General features: G+C 40.2%; 1 protein-coding gene across 2 annotated transcripts; it reads right to left on the bottom strand.

Moving 5' to 3' along the window:
• Positions 1 to 1546: 1546 nt before the first annotated feature.
• On the bottom strand, positions 1547 to 5405 carry LOC131014066 (pentatricopeptide repeat-containing protein At5g25630-like). Of its 2 annotated transcripts, none has more exons than XM_057941986.1 (4): positions 5171 to 5405; positions 4610 to 4820; positions 3140 to 4045; positions 1547 to 2550 (listed from the first exon to the last, which is right to left on the bottom strand). In XM_057941986.1, exons 2-4 carry the CDS (start codon positions 4709 to 4711, stop codon positions 1648 to 1650), a joined length of 1911 nt encoding a protein of 636 aa, XP_057797969.1. In that variant the 5' UTR covers positions 4712 to 4820; positions 5171 to 5405; the 3' UTR covers positions 1547 to 1647. The 2 variants fall into 2 exon arrangements, with proteins under 2 accessions (XP_057797969.1, XP_057797970.1); XM_057941987.1 differs by having other exon boundaries at positions 4610 to 4754; positions 5171 to 5362.
• Positions 5406 to 27494: the final 22089 nt, after the last annotated feature.

Here is a 27494-nt window from a genome sequence, read left to right on the forward strand (position 1 = left end):
AGTGGAACGGAGTCTCTACCCGTTGGAAATAGTATCTTCGTCTCCTTCCTTTCTCTTTTCAGATTTGGAGTCCCTTCGAGATTTATGATCAGAGCCCATACCCTATTGTGGACCCCAGAGCCGACCTTGAAAAGAGGAAGTTCCAGATCCCAAGTTACTGAGCTGAAGTTTGCAAGATTAAACTCTTGAGCTGGTTTTTCAAGAACTTTAGCTCCAACACCAATACTCCAGATTCGGAACTCCTTTGGCGATGATTGTTCCAGTTCAACTTCCCCATTGTGGAGTATCCAAAGCCAACGCCCCATGTGCTGAACCAATGCCAACTATCCAGAACCGCAGATCCCGAGCTCGATCCTTAAGTGGCAACCTTTCCAGAAGATATGCTACAACCCTTAAGATGGATAGCAAGTGCTTGTTCTACTTGCTAATGCACTCGAGATGAAGTTCCCATTGATGTTCATACTGCGTGGTGGTTCCTGAACTGAAGTTCGATCGCTGATGCTCGTGAGCTGAAGCAACAGAGCGGCAGTTATAGAACCAACACTCCTACCACAGCAAACTCACGTAGGAACTTATACTGAAGTACCATGCTTTGATTGATATTTTGTATTGTTTCCCTCATGGCACCGTCCAAATGCAAAGGACGTGCTAAGCTTGTACTTTTGCTTTCCTCTTTTTAGGAATAGCATTTCCCTTTCGTCCCTTGTTCTCACTTGAGACTTGGCGACCTGTACTCCCTTGGGTATGCCCAAGTTCTTTTGTACCTCTTTTTCGTTATTTATTTATTTACGTATTTTCATCAAAATAAAAGTCACAATATAATATTTCTATAAAAGAAAGTTATTAATAATTATAAAAAATAACTTATTCTCGCCTTTTTACTTGCAAAGTCATCTATAATATCATTTATTTCAAGATTTTCCAAGATATTTTTTTCCAATACACAAAATTGTTAAACCATTTAATCTTTCTTGCGGCACCGAGAATCTCAAATATGTCTTCGACAATTTTAACTTCGAGAAACTCCTCTCAGTTGAAGTTACGGTAACTGACATAGTAAACAAGATCCTATAAGTTATTGTAACAATTGGATAACAATCTACAATTTTCACTAATTCAAGAAATTCAATAGCCGACATTATCTTATTTGGCAATGTCATTTGTAATATTTTTAACTCAACATTGACTATATTATCATGAATAAAAGAAGATTTCAAAATAACACAACGATGAATTTAATTTTTCAGTATCGAAAGATTTTAAAGTTTTCGAATCAAACAAAAAATCAAATATTTAATCAAATGATTTCATTTCTTATAATCTACATTTTAAAGAAGCAATCGACATGTCCACAACAACTATAAAATACGCAATCGTTTTTTACTTTCTCGCTCAACAATTTTTTTTCTTCTAGTAATACGACATTTTATTGGAAATGTTGGTTGTTTATTCACACTTGATGCAATACTCTTAACAATAGTCAAATTTGTATCAACACCTTCATTCCTATAATTTTTGATATAAAACCTTCTAGGAACATAATCAATCGTTTCAAGTGGGAATAACTTGGATTTAAAAAATAATGCATTTTTTTACAACTTCAAGAAGCATATCTCGAATAATATGTAACAAGCTGTGGCCAATATTTCAGAAGACCAATTTACATGAACTCGTGTACCTATAATTCGTATCCAGCCCATGGAACTGCATCTGCATCTTCCACACCACCGACATTTTTGCTCCCAAACCACAAGCCTTAGGAAGAAAAACTGGTTTAGCCATTTTGATGAGGCATCTACAAGAATATCTTGATGTTTTCAACATCATGGGACTTTTCCCAGCAGCAGCAGCAGCAGTTGTCCCATTTTGATGGCTTATGACGTCGCCCGATGCTCCCATATTACTCGAGTACGAACCATTCTGCTTATAGTTCTGATGAAATGATCCAACATTATCAAGAGGGATCTTAAGCTTGCTACCATTTGATGTAGCAGCAATTTGATTGTTGTCCGAGATATTGGTGATCCTCTTAGCTTCACCCAAGAATCCAATGGCTCGCCACGCATCAGCAACGAGCTGTATTGTTTTCTTCGGAGGAGGAATGCCTTTCTCCTCCATGACTTGGAGGAACTCTTCTGCTCTCCATGGCTGTTTCGCTTCTCCATATCCCCATATGAGAGTGTCGAAAGTCTTCAAGTTCGGAGATACATCCATTTCACACATCTTCTCATACATTCTGAGAGCATACTCCATTTTTCCAGCACTGCACCATCCACTTATGATTGTAGTGAATATTACTTCGTTGGGATAAACCCCGGATTTGACCATGGATTTCAGGAGTACCTCTGCCTTTTCTGGTTCCCCAGCACGCACGTAGCCTTTTGCAAGGATGCAGAATACGTGGATGTCTGGTTCTATTCCAGCCTTAGCCATGTCATCAAATATTTCTTGGCACTTGTCCATGAGTCCAGTGGAACTCCAGGCATCCATGATGGTGCTGAAAGTTACAACATCGGGTTTAACACCGAATTCTTCCATCAATGACAGCGTCTGCACAAGCATGAAGATGGTAACAGAACATTACAGAAGTACACTATACATGTGAAGGATGTCAACTTAATAAAGCTAATATTTTCTTAAGGTGAAATCTAGAGAAACCTGAAGAGGTCAAAAAGAAACTTGACAAGGTTTTATAGTGCAGTTTGGGAGATAATTATTAGGACTTTCTTATATGCAATAAATAATAAAATTGTATATGGAACAACATCATATCATTAGACAAAACAAAATATGGAGGTCTGAGAGCAAATTTTTCTATCTTAAACTTCCAAGTTCCAATCCTCATGATGTAGCAAAATGAGTGACATTGTAAACTGTGGCCTTAATTAAGAAAAATTTAAAACATGTTACAAGGACATTAAATTCTAACACAGAATCCACGAATAAGTTGACACCATCTGTTAGGTTCCATTTCTTTCTATAATAAAACAGTACCGAAACATCCATCATATCCATAAAGTAGATAAATACTTGATGAAGAATCCATGTTTTTTCCACTGGAGTGATCTCATGCACAATGTTTCTTGAAGGAACATATATGGTAAAGAAAACTAGATTAGGTTAGCATAAAAAACTTTACCTTGTCAACCCCAGGAGGGCCATTATTTTCAAGAAATCCCTTGATAAGTGAATTAAAAACTACAAGATTCGGATGCATTCTGAGATCCTTCATTCTGTACAAAAATCTCAATGCATCAGTCATGTTTCCTTCCTTGCAGTAACCATTCACAACAATGCCACAAGTTCGCTCATTCGGTTCCACCTTTGCATCTTGCATCTGCAAAATCATAGCTTCAGCTCTGCTAGTTTCCCCTTTTTGGGCATAAGCTTTTGCAATTGTGTTGTATGTCACAGCATCAGGTTTAACTCCAGCTGAAATCATCCTGTACACAATGTTCCATGCTTCTTCTATATCACCCTTGTTACACCAAGCTCGTACGAGAATATTGTATGTCCTGTCATTGGGTTTCACATGTTCTTGTAACATGGCATCCAATAGTTTCAGAGATTCCTCGGGCTTACCTATGATTCCATATCCTTTGATTAAAGTGTTGAAGGTACTGGTTGTCGGCTTACACCCTTTCTCTTTCATTTTCTTGAATATTTTCATAGCCTCCTTCGTATTCCCGGATTCAGAGAAAGCATTGATCATTGCATTGAAGAATATTGAGTCAGGTTTAAGTCCATCACGTTCTATCTTGGAAAGGAGAGAAGCAATGGACTTGAAATGTTTTATCAGTGTGAGAGCAGCCAAAAGAGTAGTGTATGTCACAAGGGTAGGCCTGTGTCCCTCTTCGACTAAAGCTTTGAAAATGACAGGGACTTCTCGAGGCTTTCCTCTCTCTATCAGAACATTCATGAACTTCGTTCTTGAACGAACTGTTTGGCAACTGCTATTTCTCAAGCAGGATGAGCAGGAAAATTCGTTACGAGAACTTAGAGGAGCTGAAAAAGAACGAATTTGCTTCTCTTTCATATGAGGCTCCTGCACAAGAAACACACACTGGATGAAATATGAAAACAAGTTACATTTATTTGATACAAGTTCATATAGAAACAAGCTTTGATCAGGATTAAGACAATAGGATCAAGTTTCAACTTCAGACAATCTGCAGTAGATTTTCACATAGTTTATATTGAAAGAAGGTTTGAAAATAAAAAAAAAGACAAGGCAATATCTCTGTCTAAGTTTCATCCATGTTAACTCGGAAAAAATGTAGTAAATGAATCATGAGCAAACTTAAAAAGAAAATACGCATCAACTTGGCATCTTATGTAACAATTGGAATGAAAAACAAGTTAGGCAAAGAGATGACCTCTCTTAGTTCAAACGTTTTAGGCATCCTTCCAAATTCTCACAAAATTTGTATCTGATTATATAACAAGACTAATAGATTGCAGATATAATTGAGAGTTCTTGCTGCAGATGGAAAAGTTTTTACATCTTCTCAAACCATTCTATAAGACCAAGACACGTCCAATTTCGTATAGCACAAACAAATAACAATGAGTTTCAATGAGATGAGTAGATTATGAAATGAAGTATTACTGCCATGTTTGATGGCCCAACTTTGGCGCTGTTCGTCATCGATCCATTCTGCTCCTTTCCGACTGCCATTGACTGGATACTTTCCCGACTATGGTCTCCCATGAGTTACATCCGTCTTCTGAAAGAAAATAGCAACCTTCTGTGGCTGATTTTGCATACATCATAGCATTGTATTACAAGATGGTGAGAGCCTTCTCATTTTGGAGATATCCTATAAACAAAACCAGTCATTGCTAATAAAAAAAACTATCGATGAGAAGGATCTTTTTCCTTCAATCGAATCACTAGCAAGTCACGGAAAGCCTTCGAGACTGAAGTGAACACATCATAAAGCCATGATTTTACAATTAAGGTTGTCATACGAGGAGATCTATCGTGCAATTGAGCATCCAAGAAATCTTTAGGTCAATTAGCAAAACAAGCAAGCAATTAACTCTACTTGACTCATCAATAAACAGAACCCAGAAATCAACAGCGCTGCAGTAGTCGAGAAATGCGAGAAAGAGAACCCGAGAAGTCAATTTACATGGTGAAGTTTGTGTGAGAGAGGAATTCATGTACCTGAGGATGCAATTTGCATGGAAGTGGAAATGCGGACGTGAAAACGGAGTATTGTATGGTAGAGAGAGAAAGAGAGGCATTTCACTACAGTTGCAGATGCAATGCAATCTTATCCACACAATGTTATCAAGAAACTGAGCAAAAAATAAAAGAAAAGTTTGGAGATTTTGTGGCAGCATGTTGTGATTAGAGGCTGCCAGTTGAAGTTGAGGGGACTCCAGAAAATATAGTCAATATTTGTGTGGGAGCACAATCTGCCACGTCATTTTTCCCTTTCCTTTTTATTTTCCTTTGCGGTTTCCTTAAATTTGTTCAGTGAAAAGTACTCCCTCCGTCCACGAAATGAGTACCCATTTGAAGGTGACACGGGTTTTAAGAAATTGATTAAGTGTGTGTGAGTGGAATAAGGGGCCCACTAATATTGTGAGTGGGTTGTGTGGGGTACACTTACCAAAAAAGGAAATGGGTACTCATTTGGTGGACGGACTAAAAAGGAAATATGGATACTCATTTCGTGGACGGAGGGAGTAGCAAATAGCCCTTATTTTCCTTTGCGTTTTCTTACATTTATTTAGTGAATAATACTCCCTCCGTCCCACGAATCTTGACACATTTTTCTTTTTGAGCCGTTCCACGAATTTTGACACATTTCCAAATAAGACAATAATTATTATTTTCTATCTTTTACTTTATCATTTTTATTACATTCTCTATCCTACTTTATCACATTTATTACATTTTCTTTCCTACTTTATCACTTTTATACTTTATTAACTACACATTTAAAACACTAATCCACAACTCCTTAAATCCCGTGCCAAAACCAAACGTGTCAAGATTCGTGGGACGGAGGGAGTAGCAAATAGCTCTATGTCATGTAACCCTTAACATATTTATTTTTTCATATCTCTTAATTTTGAACTGTCAGCTCTTCAATATCTCATAAGAAGCTGAATTTTTTTTATTTCCAACGAACACTTAACTTCGTTCAATATTTTTATTTTATTTTTATTTTTTATTTTTTAAGTGGGTTTCATTCTACGGACATAAACTACCAATAAAGATTAGAAAATCAAAATATGCATAAGATCCCTAGTTCTTAAAATTTCAATTGAGGGATTATATTCTTACTGGCACCCATTATATAAACGAAATATTTTATAACTGAATCTACGAAATAACACACATGAATCTTGAAATATCAACTGCTCAAATTATTAACATCCATATTAATCAAATGCAAGTAGAAATAAATTAAAGAAATAATGTTAAAGTGTACATGAACGAACCCACATTGATGGTGGATTTTTAATTTTTTATATCCACATATAGTCTCATTCCAGCAATTGGTTTTGTGGCCTTTGTCGGCCTACTTGATGTGCAAGCTTGTGAGTAATTAGGTACTTATGAACAAATGAATCGATTAAGTTATTTCTACTTGCATTTGATTAATGTGAATACTAATAATTTGAGCAATTGATATTTAAAAGATTCATGTGTGTTTTCGCAGATTCAATCATAGGTTATAAAATGAGGGGACAATGAAAACCCTCTTAACCTAGCTGATGTCGCTGCCGCACGACCATGATGGCGCCCCACCCTCCACCATCTCAGGCCACCACAACGGTCCCCGCCGCTGTTATAGGGTCTGAACGAGAACTCCTGGCCTCCCTACAAAGGCTTTCTATTCCTCCAAAATCCTCCACTCCTTCTGAAGTCACTACCAAACATCAAGATCCCTCATCATCAACGCACGTAGTGATCGAAAACATGCATGGCAGTGCCTGTGCACTGTCAAGGAAACCCCACTCTAGCAGTCATGGAAAACCCTAAACTGGCAGACATTGGTAACACCCCGAATCTGATGGAAGAACAACACACTACCAAGGCCTCCTACGCTTCAATAGCAGCCCCTGCTATCATTAAAAAATCGGATATTTTGCCGCACAAGTTTAACTCGATTCGGCCTACTTTGCATGGAGATACCGAGGCTTTGGAAATACCCGTCGTAGCTCGACGTCTAGCCAATGATAGCGTAGACCGGGTACCGATACGACTAAATACAAGAATAAGATAAATAGGGAAAACTAGATTGATCATCAAGCGGAAGCTAACACTGAATCGTGATAAAATCAAGAAAGATGACATCATTATTAATATAAATATTATCGGCTTCATAACTTCAAAAGCATCGGGATTCTCGTCAACATTTACAAAGCGGACATAGTTAAATATTCACAAAGGTTCATATTATGCAGAATATCGCAACAAAATGTGAACATACTATATGTATGAAGACATATAGCTGAGAGTAAATTTCTCGATCAAGTTCAAAATAAACTCCAACATCATGATACTACCGTAAGAAATAAAAATACGGTAAGGAAAACATCCGGAACATAAGCCCCACCAGCGCCAATCCATTCTCCTTCATTGCCTATCCTGCACGTTTAGAAATACATGCAGGGCTAAATACAGAATACTCAGTGGACATATGCCGAAAAATAAATGAAAGCTTGCTCTTAGAGCTACAAATTGAACTTGTCCGCCATAAACAATACACAGGGATTTTATCTTAAAAGAACCTGTGCAAGCAGATAAAATCATAAACATCATAAATAAATGACAGCTGTCAAAATACTCGTCATGTATGTACCATGCCTACAACTCATCATCATCAAAGGTACTGAGAAGTAGGCCTCCTTCTCAAGCACCGTGACCGATCGACTCGAAAGACAGCTCACGATCACCTCTGTGTCCACAATCTCGCTTGTGGCAGGACCCGAATTCATCTCATCAGTAGAGGGTAACATACATGCTCATCATCATCAAAATTGGCAAGTCAATTAGTTAAAACATCATTTAATCTCAAATCATTCATCATTGAAAATTTTCATTAAACTGAAACTGAACAGTTAAATCATATCATTCATCTCATTTCGTATAGTAAAAATAATGTCCACATGATGGCCTTAGCTTACTTTCGTAGCACTCGGGGTGGACTCACTTCCGTTCTCTGCTCGTACCTTCAGTCGTCGTAATTGGCATAGGTGGTCCATGAGATAAGATAAAATCAGTCAGAAACTTCCTCACTAAAAGTACTACTCTTATCTTAGTGATCACTTCTCATAACTTCGCTCCAACTATCTTACTCTCATATCAAAAGAACTTCCTAAGTAAACACCAATCCTATTAACAACTTATCACTCACATAGAACTAATCCACATCATTAAACAAACACATAAATATGCATACACACATTAGCTCATAGAGAATTAATCAAGTTCATTAACATCTTAGCAATCATATTTAAAAACTTTTTGTAAAAATCACAAAACATTTTTAGTTAGGGAAAAATTCTCAAAAATTTATTTTAGCAAGCCAAAGACATAATATGAAACATTCTTAAATTATTTATCCAAAAATAATTCACATAAACAAATTATGCCATTTTATCTCATTTTTAATAAACTAATGCGTAGATTTCATCTTCAGAAAATTCTCATAAATTCAATTTAAGCTCACATATAGACACATTCATCTCATATACATGATCTCATGTATGCATGCAAACTAACTCGGGAAAATTTTCATATATATATATATATATATATATATATATATATATATATATTGTCGCAGCCCGATTCCCGACACTAGTGATAGTGTTGTACGAGTATCGATACGACTATTTTTAAAAGAATAAAAGATAAGAAGAACTAGGTGAACGTCAAGCGGAAGCTCACATCAAAGCATGCTAAGGAAAATCTTCATAAAATTAGCCCAAGGGTAAAAACGTCAACATTGTCATAACTTTTTAATTATCAGGAATTTCACGAACAAAAGCAAAACGGGTATAGCTCATTTTTCATAAGGAAGCATAATATGCAGAGTATCGCAGCAAAAGGCGAACCGATTATATGTATGAAGACACATAACCGTGAGTGTATTACTTGATTTCAAAAGAAAATTTAAGTATTTCAAACATCTAGATTCTAATATCATAAAGACGATATGGAAATTCGAAATACATCGATTGAAACTTTCCCCCACCAGCACCAGACCAATCTCACTCCCTGCTTAGCCTACACATTTAGAAATATATGCAGGGCGTGAGTACATAATACTCAGTGGGCAAAAGCCGAAAAACAAGAAAGGTGCTCTTAGAGCTATAGGTTTGAAGCTTGCCACATCTCAGCAATACACATAAATAAAGTTAGCGTAAATGAATCTGTGCATGCAGTTTTCATAATCAAGATATCATAAATAAACGATAGCGCTATCAAAGTACTCATCATGCATGTACCATATCTACAACTCATCATTATCAAAGGTACTGAGAAGTAGGCCTCCCTCTCAAGTACCGTGACCGGCCGACCCGAAGACGGCTCGCAGTCACCTCTGTGCATGTAACACCCCGTACTTTTCCTATGTTGTGAGATAGTGTCTTAACACTAATGAGAGTACTGAGATATCGAAATACGAGACTACTTTTTTTTTTTTGAGCAGATAAGACAGATTGTCTTTAAATAGAGATACGAGCAAATAAACCGATGATGGAATTAGAGTGACGAGATTTGAGAAATGAGTTGAGATAGAGATGCTGATATAATTGAGCTGAGATTTTATTTTATTTCCAACTACCGGGAATAGAATTACCGGATACCGAGTTATTAGAGATTGACTGTCCTACTAAGAAAATAGGAATAATGAGTTGGAAATAGAGTCGAGGAAGAAATAGTGAGAAACCTTGATAAATAGAGTCGGTCTGAGAGACGTTTAGTCTGTTTGTGTTTGCCGACTATTTTAATGTGATGATATGTGAATTTACGTGACTAATTGATTATGTGATTTTTGTTACGTGAGTCATTGTGACCAAGCTATTATGATTTTTATTTGAGACTTTAGCACTTGGAATTTTTATTAAGTTTACAAAGCAAGTGCAGTTTATTTTTACCGGGAAACCGAATGATGCCGGTCTATGAAAATTTTTCCAAGCATATTATTTTTTTTTTTTTAAATTATTTTTTCCTACGAAGAGGAATATTATAATTGAGTGAGTGCACTAATATTAGTGCTATAATTATTTTATTTGATCACATGAATAATTATACTATGGTACTTTATTAATGAGTAATATTTCCATAGTTTTTGTGATTAATATTTAATCACCCTTCTCACTATTATTTTAATTTCTCTACCATATGTTATATGCTTCAAATTACTAAGTGTAGAGATTGGGAGAGTAGAGATTGAGAGTATATTATGGAGAGAGTAAGGATTGAAAGTGTAGAGATTAGAGAGAGATTAGAGTGAGAAAGAGATCAAGGCATTAATTGCCAAATATTTCATAAGATTATCAAATCTTCACTAAGATTGCCAAATCTTCTATAAGATTAGCAAATCCTTCCAAATCTTGCAAAATCTCTCTCTCACCTCACTCCCTCATTTTCGATCACCACCATCTCTCCCTTCATCTCTCTACTTTCCACCATTGACAACCATTAACAAGACCTTCGGAGCTTCACAAATCACACCAAAAACACAAATCACCCTCTAAATCTTACACTAAACACTTCCATCTCCTTGAATTCAAGAAGATCCATGGAGATTCAATCTTGAAGTTAGAAAGAGAAAGTTTGGTTTTGGGTGTAAGTTTGGGTAAGTGATCTCCATATTCATAGATTAGACTTGTATGATTATATATTTGAGTATATTTGAAGGATTGAAGCAAGAAATCACCCCCTCTCTTATTCTTCACAATTTTCGAAAATATGGGTGTTCTATCCTTCAAAAATTTTTCTTTTTCTTTCCTTGAATTGGGGTGAGAAAAGTGATCTATGATATGTTTGGTGATGATTGATGTGTGTTTTGAAAAGCTATGTTTTGAGATTCAAATTTTGATGGGAGTTAGTTTACCCAAAAATGGGAACTTTTGAGTCAATGAGTTAAATGATGAATTGATGATGTAAATGAGTTTATGAGATGTATATGATGATGATTGATGGAGTAATTTGAGTATATGATGTCAATTGGAGTTTTTGATGTGAGTTAGTTTACTAAAATTAGGGATATGTGTATATATGCCCTTATATGTAAATTGATGGTTTTGATGTGAGATTAATTTGTTAAAAATGATAGATCTAGGAGTGGATTAAAGATCCATGTGTGTTTATAAAATTTCAAAGAAATTAGTTTAATAAAAATTAGGACTTTTTGGTCTATGTGTTTTTAAGTGATTTAGCTTAAGATTTATGTTTTTGAGCATGATAGTAGTGTTTTAATATGTTTGATTAAGTCTTTTATTGACTAAGTAAAATTTTGACTTGAGTTAGTTTATGAGAGTTTTTGAGTCCTCATAATTTGAGAAGCCATTGATTGATTAAATGAGGTCTATTTTGCTTTATGACCATTATGTGAAAGTTGTCATGTTTTTGTTGAGAGTTTATGTGGATATATGAGTTTTTATTAGAGTTTAGTTGGCATGATTATAGGGGATCTATATGTGTAAAATGAGTCATATGATGTATGAGGTCATTTATGAATGATTGAGTAATTTTGAGCATGAAATTGAGAAGAGGATTGAATTGATACGTTTGTAGAAACGTTTTCCTTGAGATTTGAGTTAAGATGTAAAAGAGGAGAGTTAATTTGAGTATGATGAGTATTTTAATGTTTTTGAATGTTTTTGAGTGTTATATGTGTTTAAAATGAGCTTTGATTGGTTTTAATTGAAGGAATGTTGAATTGAGCATTTAAGAGTTTGAGATGAGTTTTTGGTGATTTTTCGTAGGCTACTGACCTACTGTGATCGACGGTTTGTCGATGTCAAAAAGCTTTGAAACTTTTACAGCATGTCCCTACATGAGTCTTGAGCACACCGGTAAAATTTCAAGTCATTTGGACTTGATTTACTATTTTTATAAAATGCAAAACCAAATCTGCACATTTGTACCGGGAATTGCAGAGAACAGGGGACAAAGTCATTCATTTCAATAGATTCCTGTGTGATCTGGCTTTCCAAATTTTTATGGTATTAACCTTACTGTATGGGCTAGATATCCACCAAATTTGAGTTCAGTTTGACAAGATTTGCTATTTTTTAAAAATCCAAGTTTTCGATTGCTCAAAACTGCCGAATATGGTAGACTGTACTAAAACAGTCATATCTCCCAAACCACTTGGAGTTTCTGACTCTACTTTTTTTTAAATGAAACTAGACTCGAATACCTTTCTTTTGGTATGAGTCTCGAGTCCAGGAGATGTCGGAGTCAGAACGTGGTAAATTTTGAAGTTGAGTCAGTGTGAAAACAGAGCATGTTTTGTTGATGTTTGATTGTATTTTCTTATGTGCCTTATGTGATTGTGTTGCCTATGTGTTTAAGTGAAAATTTGACGAGTCTTATATGAGAGATAAATCGAGACTTAGAACCATGATTTTCTTGAAACCTATCCTTGAGCTTAAGGATTTGAGATGAGTGAAGAGTCTATATAGAGTAGAATAAGGAAATAGAATATGAGATAGAGCATGAGTTAAGGCATGAGATTTTGCCAATGAGTTTCTAATCGAGATTCATTTTCTGACATGAACCTTCGATGATGACGATGATCCCTGAAGACACAAGCAGAGCAAGGAAGTAAGTAACTCCGCCTTGACGGAAGATATTGAGTAAGGTCTTCAGGTGGGCAATATTTTGAGTATACGTATATCGTACGAGCTTTCTAAAATGATTTAATGATATTATGAGTTGATCAAATGTTTTGAGATAAATGATATTTGAGAACTGTTTGACTTGCCAATTTTTGATGTTGAGCTTGTGTGTTACCCTCTACTAATGAGACGAATTCGGTCCTGCCACAAGCGGGATTTTGTGCACAGAGGTGACTGTGAGCCGTCTTCGGGTCGGCCAGTCACGGTACTTGAGAGGGAGGCCTACTTCTCAGTACCTTAATTATTATGATGAGTTGTAGATGCGGTACATACATGTCGATTACTTTGTCTGCAGACACTTATTTATGATGCTGATTATGAAAACTGCATGCACAGATTCATTTACGCTAACTTTATTTCTGTGTATTGCTGAGATGTGGCAAGCTTCAAACTTATAGCTCTAAGAGCACCTTTCTTGTTTTTCGGCGTTTGCCCACTGAGTATTATGTACTCACGCCCTGCATGTATTTCTAAATGTGCAGGCTAAGCGAGGAGTGAGATTGGTCTGGTGCTGATGGGGGATCGTTAGATGATGTATTTACTTTATCGTATTTTCTTTTATCGATAAAGTCTCGATGTGAAGTTACTTTGAATATGAATCAAGTAATATACTCACGGTTATGTGTCTTCATACATATAATCGGTTCGCCTTTTGCTGCGATACTCTGCATATTATGATTTCTTACGAAAAATAAGCTATACCTGTTTTGTTTTTGTTCATGAAATTCCTGATAATTAAAAAGTTATAACGACGTTGACGATTTTACCCTTGGGTTCATTTATGATGATTTTCCTTAGCATTCTTTAATGCGAGCTTCCGCTTGATGTTCGACCTATTCTTTTTATCTTTTATTCTTTTAAAAATAGTCGTATCGATACTCGTACCCCACTATCACTAGTGTCGGGAATCGGGCTGCGACAGGGTGGTATCAGAGCAGGTCATCTGCTCTGAGTCTATTGCTTGACTGAGTTGAACCTTTGATTACTTCCACTCTCTTAAAATTGAGTACTAGTCTAATTTGAATTCTTAGGCTAGTTTGAGAGAGTCAATTCGAAACGAAACCCCAGCACCCCATCTCCTCCGGCTTAACGAGGTAAGAGGTTGATGATGTTTCTTGTTTCTTTTCTGTTGAAAGTTGAGTTTGTTTTACTAATGAGTTATGAATTGTTTTGATCACGGAATCGTTTGAGATGATGGAATCTGATGTGAGCGCCGATTTTTATGGTTTTATCGCGACGTTGAGCCACCGCTATTTTGCTTTTGACGAGCCACCTCCACCGCCGTATGGACAGTTAGAGGGACCAGCCCAGGGAGGGGAGCTTGTTGTTGTGCCCCCACTTCCCGAGGAGCCGTTTCCGATTGCACCTCCACCCCCAGTTGATTCGATACCAGCTCGATCTGAGCCTGTTGTTTCAGAGCCGACTATCTTTGAGACTGGTGAATCAATTACCAACACCTAATCTAGAAAGCAGTAAACGACACCGGATTTACGTGGTTCGGTCGAAAAGACCTACGTCCACGGGGTGTTGGGGGTTTTTTCACTATACTTGGAGAGAATTACATTTTACAAGAGATGAATGAATAATAATGAGATGATCCACTTAACCTACTACTAAGTCTCTATTTATAAGCATGTAAATAGGCCCTAGGGCCTCAAGCCCATTTACTAAGATAATTGGGCTTAACCCCTTTTAATACATTGAAGGGTAAGATAGTAATTTCGGTTTTACGCGGGGGACCTCCCCGCGCTTTTGGTGACTCCTCTGGTAAAAATGTCTTTTCTGGCGAGGACGTCTTCTCTGGCGATGTTGATGTCTCTGGCGGAGGTGACTCCTCTGGTAAGCACGACTCCTCTGGCGAGGATGACCTCTCTGGCAAATACGACTCCTCTGGCGAGGATAACCCCTCTGGCAAATACGACTCCTCTGGCGAGGATGACCTCTCTGGCAAATATGACTCCTCTGGCGAGGATAACCCCTCTGGCAAATACGACTCCTCTGGCGAGGATGACCTCTCTGGCAAATATGACTCCTCTGGCGAGGATGACCTCTCTGGCAAATACGCCTCCTCTGGGGAGGATGACTTCTCTGTCAGATGCGACTCCTCTGGCGAGGATGACTTCTCTGGTTTACACCATTTCCCTACTATGCACATATCACTCCTCATCAACCACTCCCCCCTCTGGTCTGGTTGAACCGGGTATTCTTCGTGTTCAACCAGCGAAGTATCGTTAAAGCCAGCGCTGTGCTGTTTTCCTTAGTCCCTGCAAATCATGAAGTCATAAAAGTTTTAATATTTTAAGAAAGCAAAGATAAGCATTTTTCCCTTGACTTTGGAATTGTAGTTCCAAGTTAGATTTCCTTCTTGTTTGTTGAATGTTGACAAAGATAAATAATTTCAATTTCTTTGGGCGCATAAGAAGACCAGCGCTGAGAATACCCCATATTGAATACTTTGCATAGATAAGCAATATGAATGCTTTGTGTTAGATAAACCAGAAGACCGCTGCAAGAATACCCGAATAACATAGGAAGACCCGTGTCGAAGTTGAGAAATATGATACTCTGATCATGTGAGAAAACCCGTCATAAATATTTGTCGAGTCTGAACAATATACCCCCTGTTGTTGAGCGCGTAAGAAATCCAGCGCGTGAGAAGACCAATAGATAACAATAGCATGCCAAAAGGCGACTTATTTCTCGCTGAGTAGCGATTAAAATAGATCAAAGCAGCCCATAGAGCAGAGGCGCAAAATAGTGTAGCCCGTAGAGTAGAGCAGAGAAATGCCTATCAGATCAGAGAAATACCTGTCAGAACAGCCCGGTCAGAGTAGAGAAATGCCCGTCAGAATAGAGAAATGCCCTCAGAGCAGCCCGGTCAGAGCAGAGAAATTCCCATTCAGAGCAGAGAAATACCCTCAGAGCAGCCCGGTCAAGGCAGAGGAATGCCCTTTCAGAGCAGAGAAATGTCCTCAGAGCAGCCCGATCAGAGCAGAGAAATACCATTTCAGAGCAGAGAAATGTCCCTCAGAGCAGCCCGGTCAGAGCATAGACATGCCCTTTCAGAGCAGAACATTAAAGTCATGGCGGAGCATTGAAATCCCGACAGAGGATTGAAATCCCGGTAGAGCATTGAAATCCCGACAGAGGATTGAGATCCCGGAAGAGCATTGAAATCCCGACAGAGGATTGAGATCCCGGTAGAGCATTAAAATCCCGACAGAGGATTGAGATCCCGGAAGAGCATTGAAATCCCGACAGAGGATTGAGATCCCGGTAGAGCATTGAAATCACGGACGGTGGCTGAGCATTGAGATCACGGACGGTGGCTGAGCATTGGGATCACGGACGGTGGCTGAGCATTGAGATCACGGACGGTGGCTGAGCATTGAGATCACGGACGGTGGCTGAGCATTGGGATCACTGCAGAGCAGTGAAATCACAGTAGGGCAGTGAAATCACGGCAAAGCAGTGAAATCATGGTAGAGCAGTGAAATCACGGCCGAGCGGTGAAATCACAGTAGAGCAGTGAAATCACGGCAAAGCAGTGAAATCACGGTGGAGTATTCCTCAGCTGCTTCCCTCCTTTGTATGCATTCCTTTGCTGCTTCCCTCCTTTGCTGCTTCCCATCCAAGCTTGAACACTCTGCGCGGAGCATGGAAGACCCGGGGGGGTGCAACCAACTTTCGCGGCTTACGATTAAATAGTAACCCTCTGCGCGGAGCATGGAGGACCCGGGGGGTGTAACCAACTTTCGCGGCTTACGATTAAATAGTAACCCTCTGCGCGGAGCATGGAGGACCCGGGGGGTGTAACCAACTTTCGCGGCTTACGATTAAATGAACACCCTGCACGAGGCTTGGCAGACCCGGGGGGTGCACACCACCTCTCGTGACTTACGGTTAAGGACAACCTCTGCGCGGAGCATGGAGGACCCGGGGGGTGTAACCAACTTTCGCGGCTTATGATTATGTGCCACCTCTGCGCGGAGCATGGAAGGCCCGGATGGCGCGACCAACTTTCGCGGCTTACGATTGAATAGTAACCCCCTGCACGGAGCATGGAAGACCCGGGGGGTGCGACCAACTTTCGTGGCTTACGGTTAAAGGTCCACCCTGCACGGAGTTTGGCAGACCCGGGGGATGCACACCACCTTCCATGGCTTACGGTTAAGTGAACACCCTGCACGAGGCTTGGCAGACCCGGGGGGTGCACACCACCTCTCGTGACTTACGGTTAAGGACAACCTCTGCGCGGAGCATGGAGGACCCGGGGGGTGTAACCAACTTTCGCGGCTTACGATTATGTGCCACCTCTGCGCGGAGCATGGAAGGCCCGGTTGGCACGACCAACTTTCGCGGCTTACGATTGAAAGAACACCCTGCACGGAGCATGGAGGACCCGGGGGGTGCCACCAACTTTCGTGGCTTACGGTTAAAGCAACCTCTGCGCGGAGCATGGAAAACCCGGGGGGTGCAACCAACTTTCGCGGCTTATGATTAAGTGCTATCTCTGCGCGGAGCATGGAGGGCCCGGGTGGCGCAACCAACTTTCGCGGCTTACGATTGACAGGAACACCCTGCACGGAGCATGGAGGACCCGGGGGGTGCCACCAACTTTCGTGGCTTACGGTTAAAGCAACCTCTGCGCAGAGCATGGAAAACCCGGGGGGTGCAACCAACTTTCGCGGCTTATGATTAAGTGCTATCTCTGCGCGGAGCATGGAGGGCCCGGGTGGCGCAACCAACTTTCGCGGCTTACGATTGTCAGGAACCTCTGCGCGGAGCATGGAGGGCCCGGGTGGCACAACCAACTTTCGCGGCTTACGATTGTCAGCAACCTCTGCGCGGAGCATGGAGGGCCCTGGCGGCACAACCAACTTTCGCGGCTTACGATTGTCAGCAACCTCTGTTCTGGTTGAGCATGACCCCTCTGCTTTGGTGGAGCGTAATTCCTCTGGTTTGCCCTAGTCTTGCTGAGAAGCAATTTTGAATTTGAAAATTGGGGACTATGGGTATACACCCTACTCCCCCCTCTGGTGACATGTGCAATACTCTGTTATGAACATGTTAAGTGTGTGTGTGTTTGGTGCTCATGCTTGTGATGATTGTGAGAGAGTTAGCATAACTACAGTTCCCAAGTAACATAATTCAAGTTGCAGTTCAAGCCCTAGCACATATGCAGAAGGTGTGCAGCTTCGTGTATTTAGTCAATTCATAATCCAGCCCTAGGCACATATGCAGAAGGTGTGCAGCTTCCAAGACATAATTATTATTGCATAAATCCCAGCACAGATCATATAAGTCATGGTTTTGCCCAAGTAAAGAAGTAGAATATTTCCCAAATCCCTGTCATGCTTTCATGCTCCCATAAAAATACCCTAAGGTCATAATTTTGCCTAGGGATAAAGCATAATACTCCCCTATCATGCTCACATGCTTCCACGAGGTAAAGTTCAGCGAAGTACCTGCATTGCCACTCACAAGTGGTTTACCGTTTTCATGTTATGGTGTTTACCATATTTATTCAAGTCTTTCCCCAAAGTTGTGTATCCTGTGCTGTAAGAATTCTTTAAGCAAAAGTATTAGTAGAATATGAGAGCCCCTTGAGACAGGGCTGCAAAGAGAATTAGAACTCTAGATTATATAATCTATTGCCACAACTTGATTCCCATATTCATATCCTGATGAATTCACTCAAATTTTCGAATCCCATCAAAGATCATATAAATCATGATTATGCCCGATTGTTAAATTATAACATATCCCAATCAAACTCTTCCCATTGATAGAGTTCAGCGAAGTACCTGAATTACCACTTACTAGTGGATTACCCTGTTTTACATTATGGTATTTACCATAATTGTTCAAATCATTCCCCAAATTTGTTTATCCTGTGCTACAAAAATTCTTAAGCACATATATATTAGTAAAATATGAGAGCCCTTAGAGATAGGGCTGTACACAAATGATGCAAATAATTGAACCCTTGAATCCCATAATTCATAAACGTCATAAAGTTGGCCGCATACTCTTGATAAAATGAAACCCCAGTTCTCAGCCATTAAGGGCCTTAGCACTTGATAAATTTCAAGCCAACAACATTCAAGTATCTCGACAACAAGTAAATTTACAAAATCTATAAGGCTACACACCATTCTGTACACATAAAACTCAAAAGCAGCATAACATCACATAAAAAATGGGAACATAATCATAGATGACTAAATCACACTCCCAAAAGTCCATCCCATAATTGAACAGACCAAGTCCCTTGAGTTTGAATGGTGAGCAACACGCAGCATCTCAGTAGTCATACCATTAGTCATTAGAAAAATCAGGAATTATAGAATTCGTTCATACATCAGGAAATCAATCAATGCCGAATTACAAATTCATACGATGAAATTTAAATGTAATGCTCAGATTAGTCCCAACAAATCTCATGCAAAATCACAACGACAACCTCACGTAAAGTTAATTTAAACACCCGGTAATCATTGGATATGAGAAACCTGGAAGTTGGACCCAAAAATTTAATAATGGGAGAGCAGAACTCGATCCAACCCCATTACCAACCAACAAGTTATCATTGATAGAGAAATTCCCTTAACAACGGCTTCGACAGAAATCGACGCTATGTCGAGGCTTGATGTCCTGAACTGAATGGCTGATTGAGCAGCCTCTGGTCGACGGTGAGCCGCCTGAGCAGGGAAGAAGTTAGGCCTCGATCTGCGTCGAAGGCAAGATTGACCGTTCACCGGTTTAAGAAGAGGAAAAGGACGAGTTGTGTCGGCCTCGGCTGAGCAGAGAAATGGCGCTGGCTGCTCTGCGGAGCAGAGCAGCGACAAGAGCGAGGGGCGGCGCTGCTGGCTGCTTGGAGTAACCGCATCACCACCATGAAGTAACTGCAGTTTCTGATATGGAATCCCAAATGGCAAACATGGAAGCAGCCTGCACATTTTCATTCACAACAAAATAAGGAAGTCAGAACCCTCAATTTCAGGGAGAAAATCATCCAAAATGTGTTCGGATTTAAGAAATTGAAAATAGAAGTTAAGCGGATCCGCCGTGGATCCCATGTCGCCGGCTTTCACTGGACTGCGGCGCAGCTGGGTCAGACGACGGTGATGACTACTGCCAGAAGAAGTCGCGCGGGTGACGGTGGAGAATGGGTGCAACGGAACCGAGAGAAGGCCCCGCGGTGGTTCGCGGCGGCAACCGCTGGTGTGATTTTCTGAAAATGAAGGAAGGAGTCCGGATTTCCTTTCGATTGAATGGGTATTTTTGTTAGATCTGTAGCGATGGATGTTGGTTTAGCTTCGAGATCCGAGGCAATTGGATTTAGATCCATCTTTCTCTGACGACTGATGTCCGGCGACGAGCACGGCGGCGGCGTGTGGTCCCTGCGAGGCGGCGAATAAGGAGCTACAATTTGAGCCCTATGAGTTTCTTCGGTGACTTTTCCCGATGGGTGAAGAGCTCTCCGATCCGGACCTCTGCCGAATCTGACTTTTAACAGGAGATGATGAATGGATTTTCCGGTTGGTTGCATTTTTGGTTCCAAAATTGGTGATACAGCTGGGAGTTAAGGAGGATCCGATCTGGATCTGGAAGAGATAGAACGGCGATATGATGCCCTCGCGACGGCGCTGGCCGGAATTCCAAATGGTTGTAGCCGATCCAATCTAACTGTGGGAGGGAGAGATCGACCGAGGAGATGCTTATGCTCCGATTTTGATAATCGAAATCTGGAAAGTTTTTTTTCTTCTCCCGATGAACAGTAACCGACGATGAACAGTAACCAATGATGAACAGTAAGCTCGTCGGAACTCACGACGTAGCTCCGATTCTTTCCCACAGACGGCGCCAGTTGGTGAATCAATTACCAACACCTAATCTAGAAAGCAGTAAACGACACCGGATTTACGTGGTTCGGTCGAAAAGACCTACGTCCACGGGGTGTTGGGGGTTTTTTCACTATACTTGGAGAGAATTACATTTTACAAGAGATGAATGAATAATAATGAGATGATCCACTTAACCTACTACTAAGTCTCTATTTATAAGCATGTAAATAGGCCCTAGGGCCTCAAGCCCATTTACTAAGATAATTGGGCTTAACCCCTTTTAATACATTGAAGGGTAAGATAGTAATTTCGGTTTTACGCGGGGGACCTCCCCGCGCTTTTGGTGACTCCTCTGGTAAAAATGTCTTTTCTGGCGAGGACGTCTTCTCTGGCGATGTTGATGTCTCTGGCGGAGGTGACTCCTCTGGTAAGCACGACTCCTCTGGCGAGGATGACCTCTTTGGCAAATACGACTCCTCTGGCGAGGATAACCCCTCTGGCAAATACGACTCCTCTGGCGAGGATGACCTCTCTGGCAAATATGACTCCTCTGGCGAGGATAACCCCTCTGGCAAATACGACTCCTCTGGCGAGGATGACCTCTCTGGCAAATATGACTCCTCTGGCGAGGATGACCTCTCTGGCAAATACGCCTCCTCTGGGGAGGATGACTTCTCTGTCAGATGCGACTCCTCTGGCGAGGATGACTTCTCTGGTTTACACCATTTCCCTACTATGCACATATCACTCCTCATCAGAGACATACTCTCCAGTGGTAGAGCATGACCCGTTTGCGTTTCTATAACTTATTCCTTTTCCCAGCGCCGAGTTATCGCCTTGGGATTGGACACCGGCGACGGCACCTTCGCCATTGCCACCTGTTGAGTCGGCACAACCGATTGTTACTACCGAGCCTGAGATACTGTATGTTCCCTTCGATTCATATCCGAGGGTTGCCCCGCTGCCTGAGCCTGGCACTTTGGCTTTTCAGACGTATATGCACCCGATTTTATATCACCCGTCCCGAGACGCCCAGGAGGGAAGTTCTCGGCCCATACCCCTTGACAGTGATGAGGAGGACCTGGATGAGGAGACTCCAGAGATGACGGTCAGCTACGGACGGACTCAGCCATCGCAGCGTCATACTACAGCCGACGGAGTCGAGACATGGGTACCTGTACCTGAGGTACCGATTTTTGGACCGATGATGGACACCGATGTTGAGGATGAGCCGAGTGACGACAGCGTCTATCGACTGATTGACGAGTATGGGAGTCAGGAGGCAGAGCAGAACGATGAGACGGAGCCGAGTGAAGATATGGATGATGACGAGGCGACGAGCAGGATTACAGGAGATGACGACTAGTGATCACGTGTATTTAGTAGACGCGTACATATGTATAGATGCATAGTTGGTATATATATATATATAGGTAGAGAGGCATAGTATAGTGTGCATGTGTAGATAGTATATATCTATAGGTGCTTAGTACCTATGATGCTTGCATAGCTAGAGCATCATTTTAGTGTTAGGACCTTTGTACATAGGATCCTACTTTTGTAAAAGACCTCGAGAGAGAGGCAATTTTTCCTTATATATATATATACAGAGATGTTGATGATTAGTGAGTTTCACTATCTTTATCAGAGCTTTGAAGAATGATGATGATGTTGATGCTTGATGATAAATGAGAAATAGAGATTGATGAGAATTACGAACGATGATAGACGAGAAATAGAGTAGACGAGAATTTTTAGAATTTTGAGATTATAAATGAGATATACAAGCGAAGAGAGAAAAAGAGAGTTAGTATTTTTGTAAGGTCGAACGGTTAGTTTCAAGGCCGATAGTTATATATTTCTTTTTCCTTTATAGTATACCTCCGAGAAGAAGAGGGAACAGAAGGAACATAAATCGAGAAGAAGATGAAGAAGAGAAGCAGAGAGACCAACAGTTGAGATGATACGACGAGAGTTAGAGATTTTATCGCGATTTAGAGACACGACCCTAATAGGACGAACGTAGTATGGAGACCTAATGGGATGCATAGATACTACTGACCAATTGTACTTTGAAATAGAGGTACTTTCACCGGGACCGCGCGTATCATCGCTAGAGTAGTCGCAAGAGTAGACTTATTGAGTCCCTATCCCGCTTGGTCGTATTTAAATTTTTCTGCATCCATTTGAACTCCAACAGGAGATGAACTATTTGCCATTGAGAAATTTTTCCAGATCCACTGTATTTGAGCCTGACCCGTTTGTGTTGGAAATCTTTACCCCTTGCTTTAACAGTGGACAATTTATTCATTTTCCACTTAGTGGATTGTTTCTACTTCCAGTATTGATTTATTACCATCATATCATTATATCTCAGTTTTATTCTAGCTTCTGTTCTAACTTTTGATCTTCCTTTGATTGTAACTTCTTCATTATCCTTGAAATAGCATTGGCTATTATGGAATCATTCCATTACTTGAGCTCGTCTTGTTCAAGATCAGACATTTTTATTCATCACCTCCTATTTCCCTACCACATCCGACAAGAGTTAGGATTGTCTAGGTAATTAGGATGGTATAACAAGAAGAGTGTTTGGAAGAAACCCGATTTAGGGGAGCAGTCGTAGAATATATTTTTACGGGACGAGCACGACTTTTCGATTATGGATTTTCTTATATTAGCCATGTATGCCGAAAGCTAATCAATTCAAGGACGAGAAGAAGTGATGCTAAGCCGGAATAGGCAATAGAAGATTCAAGGAGATCAAGATGACAGATTAGAGCAGATAATGTTTTCCACGATAGCAGACTGAGATGACGACTAGTATAGAAGTAGCATCGTCGTAATATTAGGGGATGTTTTATTTTCGTTATTCCCCGCAATTAGTAAGAGTTCTTGAATGAGAAAATTTTCTTATATATATGCCTATATGACGATGACCAGAGAGTCTCTATGCTTGAGTAGAATCTTGAGCTGATGTTGTGAGGATAGACATGAGATATGTCTTTGACGATGAGTTACGAGAATCGAGAAAATAGTATGATGTTGAGTAAGAGTCTTATGATTTGTGAGTTATGAGAATTAGTTCTAAGGTTGATATATGTTCCCTTAGACTTTTGTCGAGAAAGAGAAACCGATTGAAGAAAGAAATAGAGTTGATGATATGAGATAAGGCAATAAAACCGGAGCTGAATACGAACGACAGTTTCGCGACTTGGTTCGGTATGCCACATATCGAGAAAAGATGAACGAGAAGATGTCAGAATTATTTCGATCGGGTTTGAGACGAGAGGTACGAGACGAGTTAACGAGTCAGAGTGCGGTTATGTGTACTGAAGTATTAAATAGAGCCTTTGATATAGATTTGGCAATGCAGCCAGAGAATGCGATTTAAACTTCAACACCCCAAACGAATTAGAGCACTCAAACGTGCAATCCATCCTTTGTTGGACGAGGGCAAGAAGGAAAAGGAAAATGGGACGACCAAAGTCAAGATCACAAAAAGCCGTGGCAGAATCAGAACGCGCCACCGCGATATCAGAACTGAGACAAACGGCCTTATGTTGGCCCAACTGCCCCAGAAGCAGTAAACCTTCAAGGACCGCGAGGGTTATCGACTTATCGAAGAGCAATAAATTACGTCAGAGAGAATGCAAGATGAGACAGAATAGCTGTGACACCTGCGGAAGGGTCGGGCACTGCGCGAACCAGTGTCCGAATCGTCAGCAAAGTGGAAGCGGATGACGACCGAGTCAGTTTCAGCCACAACTTAAAGCAATGGAGGGAACTCTACCGCTACTTCTACCACAGCAACAACAGCCAGCCTATCAACCACAGCAGTCAAGAAGGCAACCACCAGCCCCGCAGGCAAATCAACCTCATCACCAGAGACTGTTCGCGCTTAAGTAGAAAGCACCAGATAAGAATTGAGGAAATTCGACAATTATAGGCGAGTTGAAAGACGTGCCTATAGTAATTTTTGTTCGATACTGAACGTAGAGCTTGCTCCACAACTTTAAAGAGTAACCACACCCATAGGCAGAATTACTACGGTTTCATCCGTGTGCCCTAACTTAGAATTTAAATTAGAATCGATTAAGCTCGAGGCTAGAAACGTGAGATTGATGCCTATGTGGCACTTGGACATAAATTTGGAGAATGGATTGGTTAGAGGAGAACCATGCGAAGATACAATGCAAGGAGAGACGGATACCTTTTCAGCCATCTGGCCAAGAACCAACTTCCTTCATTGGTATTGAGAGAAAATGGAAGAAGACGCCGATCATCTCGGCACTGCGAGCAAGAAATCTCTTGCGAAGAAAAGATACAACCGCGTATGTTGTATATCTGAACCAGAAAGACGAATTCAAGGCAAACATTGATGACGTGCCAGTTGTACGAGAGTACAAAGGCATTTTTCCTGAAACTTTACCAGGATTACCCCAGACCGACAGCTTGAGTTTACGATCGGTTTAGAGCCCGGCGCAACACCGATGTCGAAAGCGCCGTACAAGAATGGCCCCCGCAGAGTTGCAAGAGTTAAAGCTGCAACTCCAAGAACTTCTAGATTTGGGTTTCATTCGACCTAGTGTTTCCTCGTGGGGAGCACCAGTTCTGGTTGTTAAAAGAAAGATGGAAGCTTGAGGCTGTGTATCGATTATCGAGAGTTGAATAAAGTGACGTTAAAGAATAAGAATCCGTTACCTCGAATTGACGATCTGTTCGATCAACTACAAGGAGTGAACACTTTTTTTTCAAAGTTTGACATGAGAACGGGATACCATCAACTGAAGATACGATCGGAAGATATTTCCGAAGACGGCATCGCGTATGCGTTATGGCATTACTATAAACTCAAAGATATTTGGAAGAAATGCCTTTCAGATTGACGAACGTCCCGACAGTATTCATGGATCACATGAACCGCGTTTTTCGCGAATACCTAGACAAGTTCGTGTTAGTCTTCATAGACCATATCTTTATTTACTCGAAGAATAAACGAGAACACGAAGAGCATTAAGGATCGCGTTAGAGAGATGTTTGACGTGTTAACACGTGAAGGAGCCACTTTGGCAATCTTATACAATTACACCTATTAGAGACTTCCACAATAGAAGTGGAACCACATAGCCGTTAATTATGGCATCGATTAGCAAAATCGAGAGAAGAAAATCAAACAGTTAAGTAATCACTGATAGATTCTTTTGACGTTAGAAACGATGTTTGTGTGAGTTTTTCCCTATCTCGGGGAGCATGTTATTTTCGAGTTAACAAGAACTCAAACCAAGATATATAGGACCTTATGATGTATTAGAGTAAGTTGGCCATGTAGCCTATAAACTAGCGTTGCCTCTGAGCTTCGCGAACGTCCATGACGTTTTCCATGTTTCTCTAACTGAGAAAGTACGTGTTGATCCAAAACACGTCATCCATCAAGGAGAAGTGTCCCTGGAACCAGTTTTGAGCTACGAAGAGAGAGACCTGATGCTATGCTGGACCGGAAGATCCAACAATTGAGGAACAAGTCGATTCCTTGGTAAAAATCCAATGGAGATATCACAGCCAAGAAGAATCAACATGGGAAGTTGAAGAGAAGATGAAAGAGAAGAACCCAGAGCTTTTTCCCGAAGTAGAATAACTCAAATTTCGGGACGAAATTTTTTTTAAGGGGGGTAGGATGTAACACCCCGTACTTTTCCTATGTTGTGAGATAGTGTCTTAACACTAATGAGAGTACTGAGATATCGAAATACGAGACTACTTTTTTTTTTTTTTGAGCAGATAAGACAGATTGTCTTTAAATAGAGATACGAGCGAATAAACCGATGATGGAATTAGAGTGACGAGATTTGAGAAATGAGTTGAGATAGAGATGCTGATATAATTGAGCTGAGATTTTATTTTATTTCCAACTACCGGGAATAGAATTACCGGATACCGAGTTATTAGAGATTGACTGTCCTACTAAGAAAATAGGAATAATGAGTTGGAAATAGAGTCGAGGAAGAAAGAGTGAGAAACCTTGATAAATAGAGTCGGTCTGAGAGACGTTTAGTCTGTTTGTGTTTGCCGACTATTTTAATGTGATGATATGTGAATTTACGTGACTAATTGATTATGTGATTTTTGTTACGTGAGTCATTGTGACCAAGTTATTATGATTTTTATTTGAGACTTTAGCACTTGGAATTTTTATTAAGTTTACAAAGCAAGTGCAGTTTATTTTTACCGGGAAACCGAATGATGCCGGTCTATGAAAATTTTTCCAAGCATATTATTTTTTTTTTTAAATTATTTTTTCCTACGAAGAGGAATATTATAATTGAGTGAGTGCACTAATATTAGTGCTATAATTATTTTATTTGATCACATGAATAATTATACTATGGTACTTTATTAATGAGTAATATTTCCATAGTTTTTGTGATTAATATTTAATCACCCTTCTCACTATTATTTTAATTTCTCTACCATATGTTATATGCTTCAAATTACTAAGTGTAGAGATTGGGAGAGTAGAGATTGAGAGTATATTATGGAGAGAGTAAGGATTGAAAGTGTAGAGATTAGAGAGAGATTAGAGTGAGAAAGAGATCAAGGCATTAATTGCCAAATATTTCATAAGATTATCAAATCTTCACTAAGATTGCCAAATCTTCTATAAGATTAGCAAATCCTTCCAAATCTTGCAAAATCTCTCTCTCACCTCACTCCCTCATTTTCGATCACCACCATCTCTCCCTTCATCTCTCTACTTTCCAC

The sequence above is a fragment of the Salvia miltiorrhiza genome, chromosome 3, assembly GCF_028751815.1.
Source record: "Salvia miltiorrhiza cultivar Shanhuang (shh) chromosome 3, IMPLAD_Smil_shh, whole genome shotgun sequence".
Classification (NCBI taxonomy): domain Eukaryota; kingdom Viridiplantae; phylum Streptophyta; class Magnoliopsida; order Lamiales; family Lamiaceae; genus Salvia; species Salvia miltiorrhiza.

Coding starts and splice junctions, on each gene's coding strand:
- LOC131014066 (XM_057941986.1), bottom strand. CDS start 4,711: ATGGGAGACCATAGTCGGGAAAGTATCCAGTCAATGGCAGTCGGAAAG. Junction 4,046..4,609: donor TTGGGCCATCAAACATGGCA/GTAATACTTCAT, acceptor TTTCTTGTGCAG/GAGCCTCATATGAAAGAGAA. Junction 2,551..3,139: donor GCCCTCCTGGGGTTGACAAG/GTAAAGTTTTTT, acceptor ATGCTTGTGCAG/ACGCTGTCATTGATGGAAGA.